The sequence below is a fragment of the Colius striatus genome, chromosome 7 (genome assembly GCF_028858725.1).
Source record: "Colius striatus isolate bColStr4 chromosome 7, bColStr4.1.hap1, whole genome shotgun sequence".
In the NCBI taxonomy this organism is placed as follows: domain Eukaryota; kingdom Metazoa; phylum Chordata; class Aves; order Coliiformes; family Coliidae; genus Colius; species Colius striatus.
This window is the reverse complement of record NC_084765.1, coordinates 39,422,473-39,434,473: the sequence shown is the minus strand read 5'-3', so window position 1 is coordinate 39,434,473 and position 12,001 is coordinate 39,422,473. Positions and strand designations below refer to the sequence as shown.

General features: G+C 37.4%; 1 protein-coding gene across 2 annotated transcripts in view; it reads left to right on the top strand.

The window, feature by feature from the left end:
* The window catches only part of SLC12A1 (solute carrier family 12 member 1), a 44,866-nt gene that overhangs the window by 4,666 nt on the left and 28,199 nt on the right, over positions 1-12,001 (top strand). Inside the window, exons 2-8 of one of the 2 annotated variants that reach the window (XM_062000367.1) lie at positions 941-1,075; positions 1,296-1,371; positions 6,662-6,757; positions 7,430-7,569; positions 8,051-8,161; positions 9,092-9,203; positions 9,706-9,833. In XM_062000367.1, coding sequence (XP_061856351.1) covers positions 941-1,075; positions 1,296-1,371; positions 6,662-6,757; positions 7,430-7,569; positions 8,051-8,161; positions 9,092-9,203; positions 9,706-9,833 — 798 coding nt within the window. Of the gene's footprint in view, positions 1-940; positions 1,076-1,295; positions 1,372-5,919; positions 6,016-6,661; positions 6,758-7,429; positions 7,570-8,050; positions 8,162-9,091; positions 9,204-9,705; positions 9,834-12,001 lie in introns of both variants that reach the window. The other variant, XM_062000366.1, reaches the window with a different exon arrangement.

Here is a 12,001-nt window from a genome sequence, read left to right as displayed (position 1 = left end):
CCTTGAGCTCTGTAGTTAATCTGGAAATATCTTCATCCACCTTCAAATCCTAAAAGCATTTTGATTCCTCTCCAGAAGTCACGCGCATTGCTGACTCTGCCAGATTACAGCAAGGTACATGGTCCTTCCTAAAGGTTTTGGCAGAGGACCCCGACAATACCTGGTGATAGTTAAATTAATACCAACTCCTCACAAAGCCACTCAGAACTTTGTATTAAAAAAACCAAATAAAAGGAACAAAACAGCAGTGACTATGAGTATGAAGCTCAATACTATGATGAAATCCTACTCAAGCCACATGAAATTTATCACGCTGCTAAGCTGTCTCAAAGCCTCTGGGGTGAAAGATCTGAAGAGATAAAATACAGATTTATGTCTGTAACTGTATATGAACGATCCAAAGTTCTGAATTAGGTTTTCTGACGTGGCCACAAATATGGCATTTCCTAATCCCATCTACGATGGTTATACTTGAGGTGGCTAAACCACAGAAATGATTATTCATTTACTAAATTATTTACTAAATTTCACCAGCATTTCTCTGTTTTCAATAATGTTACCCATTTGCTGCTGCAATTATGTTTGTACTTTATCCAACAGAAAACTCCAGAGCTCGTCACATAACTTTGCCATGCAGCACTCAGCCAGGTCGCTCTTCACCAGCGAGCAATTATCTCTGTTTCCACACTTAGCATTACACACAAATTATTGCAGCAGCATGTAGAGGCCAAGCACAAGACCCTCATTATGGTAGAGTCTTTCTTCTTTTCTCACTATTATCAAGTCCACCTGCAGATGCCTGGTGGGAGCAGAATGATGCAATCTACTCCAGAGGCAGTAAAACTTGATCTTCTTTGGAATTCCTTTATTCCATGTCTTATGTAGCCAAGTGTCCTCTGCTTAGCACAAAAATATCTTTGTTTTCTATGTGATCCTTCAGAACATAGCTGTGACCACCGGCTCAGTTGAGAGGGTGGCTAATGGAGAAAGCACCGCTGGAGATGAGACAGCAGTCAGCAAGGAGGAAGAAAACAAAACAGGATTTGTCAAGTTTGGATGGGTGAAGGGTGTGCTGGTGAGAAATTTATCTGTGCTTCTAAAAAATAATTACAAACCCAAACTTTTAAGATGAGTTCTGCAACAGTAGGATGTTTTTAATAAGTGAGGGAGGGAGGCAGACCCGAGGGATGTTTGAGGTGCTTTTCAAAAGCCTGTAATCCACACCATCACCTTTCTGGATATAGATACTATTTTCAATGGTGCACTAATGCAATATTTTTTTGTTTAAAACCTAGGTAAGATGCATGCTTAATATTTGGGGTGTGATGCTTTTTATTCGACTTTCCTGGATTGTAGGTCAAGCAGGAATTGGTATGTATCTTACTTAATATCATTTCCAATGGTGAAAGGGATATAAAAGGATAAACTATACATGATCATGATTAATATATAATCTGAGATGTGCATTTGCATGTTGAACTAAATAATGTTTTGAAATGCTTGCCAGGGTAAAAGATGTTAATCCTCAAACTATTGGAATTTTCCAGACTCACGGCCAAATTACTGCTTAGAGGCATAGATCTGTTAACTATGCATATGATCATCACATTTGAATATTTCTAAGCTTTAGTGAAATTTGTATTTAGATCCTGTAACAGATGTAAACTTCATGACTGGGGCCAACTTCTAATATGTGCGTACAGAGTTAACCTTTAAGAGTTCACACATTGCTTATCTGTGAATCCCAAACCTTGTCATCTACATATTAAAAACAACGTTTCTTCACACTTCTCCGTGAAGATGAAAACAGAGCTGGAAGGAGGTCTCATCTCATCAGGATTTTGTTATTTTTAACTACAGCACAGCACTAGATACTACTGCACTATGAAACAGTAAGTTTTAAAAGCTTTGCTACAGCTTTAACATAAATTAACTAAGTACACTTCATTGTGTGCTGTGTCTTTGCTTCCCCATTGTGCAATTTAATTAATTCAAATTCTAAATCCCAGTCCCTGGGAGACTGGGTCCCGAGGTCTCCATCCAGAATATTGTTGAGTGCTCAATAAAACTAATGAGAGAGGAAAGTGCTCACAACACTGCAGAATCTCGAGCAACGAGAAGAGCAGCTCAGTAGGGGGAACGTATCAGTAGTTGTGCGGTATAACTTACTTTTTAGAGCTGGTGCTCTGGGGGAGCACAGAAATATGAACTGTGATGGCAGCGTCACTCTCTATTACATGATCATACAGTCTAGAATAATGGGGCCCTGGCACCCAAATGTCATCAAAAACAGGAATCCAAAATGGGGATGGCAAGCATTCCAGTTTGGATTCTCACAGACTGGAAGTATTGAGCAGACACAGCTCTAGCCTCGGGATGTCAGCTCTCCTGGTCACGGATAAAACTTAGTGCTCAAATTCAGATTTAATATAACTATAACTCACTTCCCTATTAATGGAAGTGAAATGAAACATTGAATCAAAGTATCTTCAAAATTTTGCTGAAGTCTCATTTCCAATAAAATACAGTAACTTCACAGAAGCTTCACTTGAGCAAGACCAAGCTTTCAAAAAAGAGAGAAACGAATTAAATGCTTATCAAGAAAAAATTCAGACACAAATTTACAGAAACGAAAGTCAGATTAATTAAAAAACAAAACCAACAATAAAAAGAGCAGAACTAAGCGGAAGAACTTTGCTACTTTTGCAGTGCTCCATGTGGCTCTAGCTCTGTGCCTGACAAAGGGGTGCTTGCTGATTTTATGATGCATACCAAATGAGAGCTCACAGCCCAGGGCACTCATAAGTATATGCCTTGCCATGAAAATTCTGCATCTTAATATTGCCAAGACTTTGCTCTGGGGTTTCATGCAAAATTAGTTTTTAAGGGCAGTTTAGTAACTTATTGAGATCATCAAGAAGTATTACTTTGTTTTGAGGTGTGAGAATAGCCGTAGGCAAGAGTAATTCATTTTAGAACAACTTATTTAGCAGCCATATGCCTGATTCTCAATCTAAACTTTAATCAGATTTTAACATTAATTTGCACCAACATCGGTTACAGCCTTTCTGCTTTCACATTTAATTTTACCATTTTAATTCATTGATAAGCAGATTCTGCTTTCTTACGGTTTATTGCTCTGCTGTTGCTCTTTAAAATTGCACACCTTATGTAAGGAGGTTAGTTTTACTTCTGAAAGTGAGACATCAAATTCCATTTGAATAATTTCTGAATGCATTTTCTGAATGTCTTATAAGCAATGAGCGTTAAGTCTCTCGCCAAGCTGCTTAAGGAGAACAGTGATGGAAGCTCATCATCACCAAGGCTTGGGGATTTCACTGGGTACTGCTACTAACATGGAAATTAAATGAGTCAGTTAAACCACCATCTGGGCATCATTTATATCCCCATCATTAGAGGGCCAAAGAGAGAAAATCCAATTATTTCTGTATCCTGATAGGCTGTCTTGGGCAAAAGTTTTTACAGGGGAAAAAAATTAAGTTCCAACAAGGTTCTCTGTTTATAATCAGTTGGGAGAAAAGAGACAGTATGGTCCTGAAAAAGCTCCAGTCCAAAAGTACTCTGACATTTCCACCTAACATCTAGGGACTCTATTAAAGTCCACACTTGTACCTATGCATGGAATGGTTAGCCAAAGGCAGGGAAAACCACTGAGTTTACCTTAACTGAAAACTTGGCCCCAAATACTGACATAATGTTACGTTGCATTATAATAGCATGATGTTTTGGTTGAGTCACTGTATTTTATCCACATTTCTTCTTAAAAGTTATTTTTTTTAAATTAACAATAAAGCCTTGTCAAGTAGATATTGCTCATTGAGTCAGCAAAATATCTGACTATCACATACATGTTAATAACATGAATTGTGAAATGCAATAGAAAAACCCAGGCAAATACTCCTTAGGATGCACATGTGCCTAGCAAATAATTCTAAAACTACTTTAAGAATAATGTGTCTAACTTCTTCAACTTAAGAGTTAACAGCCAATTAGAAGTATTTCAGCCACTTCTCAGGCACAAAATTTGCATGGTTTGCCAATATCTTTTTCTCTAATGGTAGCTGACCAAAGAGAACCACTATTTTGATTTGTTTTATACAGACTTGTGTACAGTATAGGTGAATGACTACTTACAGTAAGAGCTCAGAAATCAATAGGATAAATATGATTCATTACAGGCTCAAATTACTTTAAGTATCCTACACTATATTATACAGTATTCATCTCCTACACATTACCTTAAAGGATTGTGATAACATGCCTGTAATTTAAGGAGTAAAGTACATTCATTCAGGGATTGGATGTCTATAACCATCCAGCATGAACTGAGTCAGGAATCTGATCTGGAAGCCAGAAACATACCAGATAAAACAATATATTTTTAGTACTTCTAGCTGGATGTCAGTTGTAAGATTCAAGTTTCAATATGGACGAGACCTGGTCAATAAATATTGCTACAAGCAATGCATACTCTTAAGTTGCACACTGAAGAGCTAGGTATCTTATGGAAATAAGAGAGCTACTGTGTAAGTGGTAGCAAGTTCAGAAAAAACTAAGAACTGATGTCATGTCTGACAAACTGAAATTGTTTCCATTTTTTTCAGTTTTTTTCCTCTACTTTCATAGACAGAAGTGGGAATAGAAGTAATCAAATACAGAGAAAATTGTAGTATTACTTCTTTACCTGACTTGAAACAAGAAAGTATTCTGGAACTACAAATTCAAAGTCTTCTTGTTAGTGCCAGAAAATATAACCAAGTCCCAAGTAGCTTGGGAGGTCCAGTTTGTCCATAAAGAAAAAATTTTTCACTGGGCAGATAGTCTAGCCCTGGGATATGTAATCTAAAGAGGCTGTGGGATCTTTGTCCATGGAGATTTTCAAAACTCTTCTATATCTTATATTCATATCAACATCCAGCTAGCCAAAGCCATCACTGATTTAAACCTGTGTTAGTGATCATTCTGCTGTGGCTGAGAGGCTGAGCTATAGCCTTTCAGAAGTCACTTCCAGCTGATGTTTCCCTGATTCTAAATCATATTAGGCATCTCCTACTCATATTATTTCTAGTTTCTATCACAGTTTCACAGAAACCTGGCCATAAAGCCAAAGACTGGAAACATACTCAGAGTTCAGAGCCTTACTCAAACTAAACCCCAGTTCACATATAACTAACCACCTACCACTGGTGTTGGGAAGTTGGATTATTTCTGTTTAATTATACAATTTTGTGGTATCAGATTTTTTTTAAGATTTTCTAAGATTATACATTACAGGTCACCTGTTAAATAAATGGCATCCAAAAAGCAGTATTCCCATTTTCAAACATTTGTCCTGTGTTAGAGTAAAACTTTGTTCAGGGAAAGAGGGAGATGAGGGGAGAGTGGGGATGCACAGCAAGCTTGTGAAGTAAAGATACAGAAGGCATGCACTCAGGTCTTGTCTTTCTCTGCCCAATAAAAGCTGTTTTCCCTGTGCACTATGAAACTATACAGTCAGCCTTTCTCTGATTCAGTAATTAACTGATGAAAGACAGCAGCATTCTTACAAGAGCGCTGGTTAATGTATTGACTGCTTCACTTTAAAAGCCAGGATGTATATTGAAGTTAGACATAGGCATTCATGCCAAGAGACACTTGTTTGCTCGTTTCCTCTAGCCTTTGAAAATCATGAGAATTTATGGCTAGAGTACTCCTATCAGAAAGAATCACTGCTTGGAAACTGATGGGAATAATTTACTATCATGACATGGACTCCTTGGAAATGTTCTGCAAGTGGTCAACAAACTGTCTTTTCAGTTTATTGCTGTGATTCTGGCCTGAAAATTCAATTTAAAGAGAGAATGATTTGTAGGAATCATGGAACATGAGTAAAATATTTTATCTTCTTATTACTGACAGGTCTTGGAGTAATCATAATTCTTCTCGCCACGATGGTAACCTCAATTACTGGGTTGTCAACTTCTGCAATAGCAACTAATGGGTTTGTCCGTGGAGGTAAAAATCTTAGGGTTACTAATGCTTTCAAGCTCAAAAAAGGCCTTTTTGTATTATTTTCATAAGAGGCAAACCAGACAGATGATAACCCAAATGGTACATCTAAAGGAACAGGAAGGTAATAATTCCAGCCACATCTAATCACAATTTATGGCATGTTTGAGTTGTCACTCCTAATACATCCCATATTTCAGTTCAGTCTGTGAAGTACGTTTCAGATGTTCCTGCCTACTGCTGAGCGAGCGATGGCTTCTGGCTTTTCATGGAGTTCTGTTACCTTTCAGCAGGTCTTTCTTATTCAGAGCATTCCAGGTTGGACACCCATGGTCAAACTGAACATGAGGCATCGCTTTCTCTCATTGTAAAGATTGATGCAGATCCATGGATATTGTCAATTTAATACCTTATTTATAAAACTACTTACCTTTCAGCCACTCCTTGGAAGACGAGTAAACAATTTTGCTGGACAAGTGCACGTCAGGTATTTTATGAAATAAAGTCTTAGTGCATTTCAGAGCCTTGAAGTTAAAATGGTCTACTCTAACCTCTGTGGAAAATGGCAAGTTCTTACTACTTACTTACTGCTATTTAAGCAGAACAGGTATTTGAATACACTTGAATATACTTTCTTTTTCGGATCTTTCAGGTCTTGGAATCATAGTTATTGCTCTGAGTGTAGTAGTAACAACATTAACAGGTGTCTCCATGTCTGCCATTTGCACTAATGGAGTAGTAAGAGGAGGTAAGTGAATATGATCTCATAAAAAATACAAAAATCTGCAAATTCATATTAAAAATAAACAATCGAGATAACTGTGCTCTAAGCAAAGCAATAATAACTAATATATTAGGAGTAATGTCTCACAATGAATCATCAGTTAATTAAAATGTATATAATCTTCACCATTTCCTAACAATAAATATTAAGTGTCAGTGAGATGAAATGAAATGATTTTCTGGCAAAGTTTTATGCTCCATTTATGATCACGTGCAAAAAAGATTAAAGATTCACTGCATCACTGTGCAGGAGCTTTAACAAGGTACCACAGAATATGATCTTTCGTGCAAACATTGGGATAGATCCAACTAAGTTAGAACCCGTCTGGAAGTGAGGTTCTCTCTCTTCTCTGTTTCACTATATTATGCATCATGAAAAATTAGTTGCAAGTTCAGTTATGCATGCTAATAGCCACTGAAAAGATTTCTGCAATAGAAAGCAATTCAGAAAAGGCTGAAGGCAGAACCAGTACGAAGCACATTGCTTTTTTTATGACTGTCCTCTAATAATACAGGGCAAATATTGATTATGTTTGTTAGGCTAAAAGCAGGGATTCCTGCAGTGTTATTTATGAGGGAAAAATCAGAAAACCTGAGCATTTAGTTGTGCTGAAATAACAATCATTTCTATCTGCAGGTGGAGCATACTACCTTATCTCAAGAAGCCTCGGCCCAGAGTTTGGTGGATCTATAGGACTTATCTTTGCTTTTGCAAATGCGGTGGCAGTTGCTATGTATGTTGTTGGATTTGCTGAAACAGTTGTAGAACTTCTTAAGGTAAGTGTAGCTGGATTAAATATATATATATAGGATTAAATTATAGGATTAAATTGTTTTGTTTCCTGTGGCTTTTTTTGTTTGGTTGGCAGGTTTGGGGTTTTGGGTTGTTTTATATCACATATTTGTTTAAATGTCGATACTGTTTAGCTGAGGCTTGAGCAACATCTTTAGCAGGGAAATAAGCTGGTCTGTCTAAACATGCCATCCAGTGCTTCTTTGTTAGTTCTAACTTATGAATATACAAATAGATGAACACATTTCTTAACAAGAATCTAAAAATCAGAAAAGGAACAGACATCTAATTTGACAGCCAAATAACCCCAACCCCAAAGAGCCAGTTGGAGCAAAAAAAACAAGCACTCGGTCTCATAAATCTCTGGAATTTGACAGCTCTCTGCTTTATAATTCACCTGCTTACCAGATCCCACCAGCTGGTTAGAGAAAGAGTGGTTCTAATAACATTTCTTACTGCTTTCAGGAGAGTGATACACTGATGGTAGACGAGTCCAACGATATCAGAATAATAGGTACCATAACTGTTGTATGTCTTCTTGGCATCTCTGTTGCTGGCATGGAATGGGAAGCAAAGGTAAATCTTTAAAAGACCATAAAAAAGCCCAGTATATTCGACTACTGTACAGCATTTATGTGTGAGGTATGCTATACAACAGGTGGAATTTTTGAAAGCACTCAGTTTCAGCTAACAACTTTTGTAAAAGCAATAGCAGTTTAATCATTGCAGTCAACGAGAGCAAAATTACTACACACTCTTCCTTGAACATACATTTAAAAGGGAAGAGGAATCAAGTCTGCAGACAGCTTGATTATATTGATTTTTATAATTCATGGCATCATTCAGAGCCTTGAGTAAGTGGCCCTCTTGCCCTTATTTTTGATGCAGCTTGACAGAATAAACAGTAGTAAAAACACTATATGGTTTTATCACTGTAGCCTCTCAAGCTCTACTCAGCTCTATTTGCCATCCATTCCTTAATCTCTGATGAGTTCTGCTATTCCTTCACCTCTAAAAAAAAGTTCGGAATGGAAATTCAAATGAAAATACTTCAGATGATGGAATACAGCTATCAAAATCAAGTCCAGAACAGCACCCTTATTTTTACATTTTGCTATGACAGAGACTAGAACTACTTGTAAAACAGATCAGAAAAACAATTAGATATTATAACCCTTGAAGTGACAACCCACTGCAACTAAACAAATTTTATAACAATATAAAACTGTCTTATACTTGATATTAATGCATTAGCTGCTTCATTTTGCCTTTTCTTGTAAAGAAACCAACATTAAATTATAACTGTATATTTCAGAACCCCCTTAGTAAAAAGTACCTGCAGTTGCCATGAGCTGATTCAGCTGTCTTGATTCTTGTTATATTCAAAAGCTACAGAAATCAGTAATCTGTCACAGGGGACACATAAAGATAACTTGCTGTATAGCCATCTCCATGGTCAATGCAAATTAAAATCATCATAATTTTTTTGTGTGTCTCTGTTAATAGGCTCAAGTTATTCTTCTAATTGTTCTCCTTATTGCCATTGCAAACTTCTTTATTGGGACAGTCATTCCTACCAACACCGAAAAGAAAGCAAGAGGCTTTTTTAATTACCAAGGCAAGTAAACGCGGTATCTATCATGACAAAAAAAGTTTGCATTCTTTTTGGCTTCATACTGAGCTAAGGATCCCACTGAAAAAGATAAAAGATCACAAGATCAGGATCTTCTGCCTGAGTTTTAGTAAGCTTGCAAACCAAGGGAATTTCTTTCATCTTTAATTTTGAGCCTGTCTCTCTGCTGCTGAAGCTGACAGCACAGTTAGCCACAGCTTGAGTCATTTATATATCAACAGAGCACAGACAAACTTTTACACAGAGCTAAGTGCAAGTGCTGCAGTGACACTCCTGTCACTTCAATATGGATCTGTAGCTCTGAAATTCAGACAAGCACATCCTACTGGAGACCAGACCATGGAAATCAAATTCACTTTGCTTATGACATGAGACAGATTCAAACCCAGTTGTCCAGATGTGAAAGACTAGTTTACTCACCTCCTTCATTAACGTAACTCTGGAATCAAATCCTAGTGGTATGCTTCATTTTCACCTGTATTTGCAGCATCAATATTTGCAGAAAATTTTGGACCAGATTTCAGAAGTGGAGAAGGATTTTTCTCCGTGTTTGCCATTTTTTTCCCAGCTGCCACTGGCATTCTTGCTGGAGCCAATATCTCTGGAGATCTGGAAGTAAGTATTTCATTCACTTCATAATAATAACTGTAGGCTGAAAAAAGAACAAGAAAACAAACTATGAATCAACACTGTATTCAGTTTTAAATAATGTCTTATTTTGGGAAGATAAATTCTCACTTTTACATACCTGCTTTGTTATTTAAAAATGTCAGTTCCCGTTTTCTCTTATAATGCATTCTGGCTATTTACAGAAATTACTGCATTTAGACTTGGCTTGCTTTATCATTTAAAAGCATGTGTCAATAACCTGTAATAATAATATAACATTAGTGGTCCATTAGCAACACAAGACAGAAGAGAAATTACTTGTGTATCTCTTGGCGCTCTTTTCTCGCAAAATCTCCTAAAACAACATCCCCAAAAATATACCTGTAAAGCTCATGTTTGTACTCACAAGAATCAGTAGAGACTAGCTTTTTCTCTTCAGGGTCATAGCAAGGGCAGAGCAAACAGAGCATTTAATGAAAGCAAGTATGTCCCAATCCTATGTCACTACTGCAGCTGAAAGGAAAAGCTGCAGGTTTGCTGCTGTGACGAAAGAAGAGAGTCTGAAAGAGACAGGGAAAGGAGATCCAAGGATGCCCAACTGTCTTGCTGGGGCCATTCTGTCAGGTCCCCACTCTCCTCTTGCAGTATAGCAGTTGTACAAGTTGATTTGTCTTGTGTTAAACATACTGGTAACTTAGAGACAGGAATCTAGTTTTAACATTGAGTGCCCTCTACTTTTCACAACTTTGGACGGACGGTGTATTTAATGCAAATAGTGTTTAAAGCTATAAGCAAAGCTGAAGTAATTAAAAGCTCAGCAAAGATTTTGGTAAAACATCCATAGCAAACATGGAGCAATGCCATACTTAATAATTTTACCAAGAAAATCAGAAATGCACCTGGGGTATCCATAACCCAAGTCTTGCAATCTAACACTAAAAAACAACAACCACCACCACCAAACAAAAGCAAATATCCATCCCCCAAACCCAGTCCCCCAGAAAAGTTTGTAAAAAATGATCAAAAAGTTGTGGCTCACACTGATAACCCCAGCATGTCAAATGAAACTATTTGGCTATATCGTATCGACTCTTTGTCTTGTATAACTTAGGGATTCAATCAAAGAACTGTTATTTGTGTACGGGCACAGTAGACACAAGTTCAACAGATGCTACCAACCCTGACAGCCAGTTCTGTTTCCCTTCCTCACACAGTGTTGAGTGCCTTCTCTCCTTTGTTTTCAGAGGACTGCTTTCAAAGCCAAGCACAGAGAGAAATACATAGAAACTGAGCCACTAACAGTGTCTATGAGATTCGAGTTTTAATTAAAAAACCAAAAACCATTGTACTTCTGTCCAGTGAGACTGAATCAGCCTCACACAATCTCCATCCTTTTATCAAACAAAAATAATTCATTTGCCATTTATGGTGCTCTCTACACATGGCAAGCTCCCAAAGCAGCAGCACTTCTTTCATAAGCTATTTCAATGAGTCTGAGCAGACCAAGGGAAGCGCTTCTCCTGTCGGCTCTTTGTAGTTGTTTCAGCCTGGCAATAACTGGATTTCTATAACCATGTCCTCCAGGCTGCAGATTCCCCACTGAGCATGTTTAGGTGCATTAGACGGGTTTAATTAAATTAACCAGCCCCTCCAGAAATCTAAAAAGACAAGCCAAGAAGTATTTTAAAAGTGTAACCAACCAAACTTTTGTTAGTATTTGTTGCAAATGCCTACATACATGCTTCTGTAGCCACTACACACTCAAGTCGTGGCCTAATCCACAGCCTGCCTACAGAAGCAGCTAGTTTTCCTAGAGACTACAGTGGAGCAAGACCTAAAGTGCTAACAGCATATTAAATATGTGTTTAATTTTGACAAAATTTAAAAGTTGTACAGCTCTAAGAAGCTTTAACCCTAAGATTCAACATTACAGTGCTTAACATTGCAGTATGAGACCCCCCTCCAAAAAACAGTGACCTAGGACATGCACATGAGAATAATATAAATCAAAGTTACCATGATCTGAGGGCAAAAAGCCTTATGCTGCTGAAGTGACTTTGCATTTTTCAGCTCAATAAACCCTTACCTCGTTTCAAAATGATATTAATTATTAACACAGTTCAGTCATTCACCTACGTTTCACACAACACTCCAAATCTGGGGGGTTTTCCCAT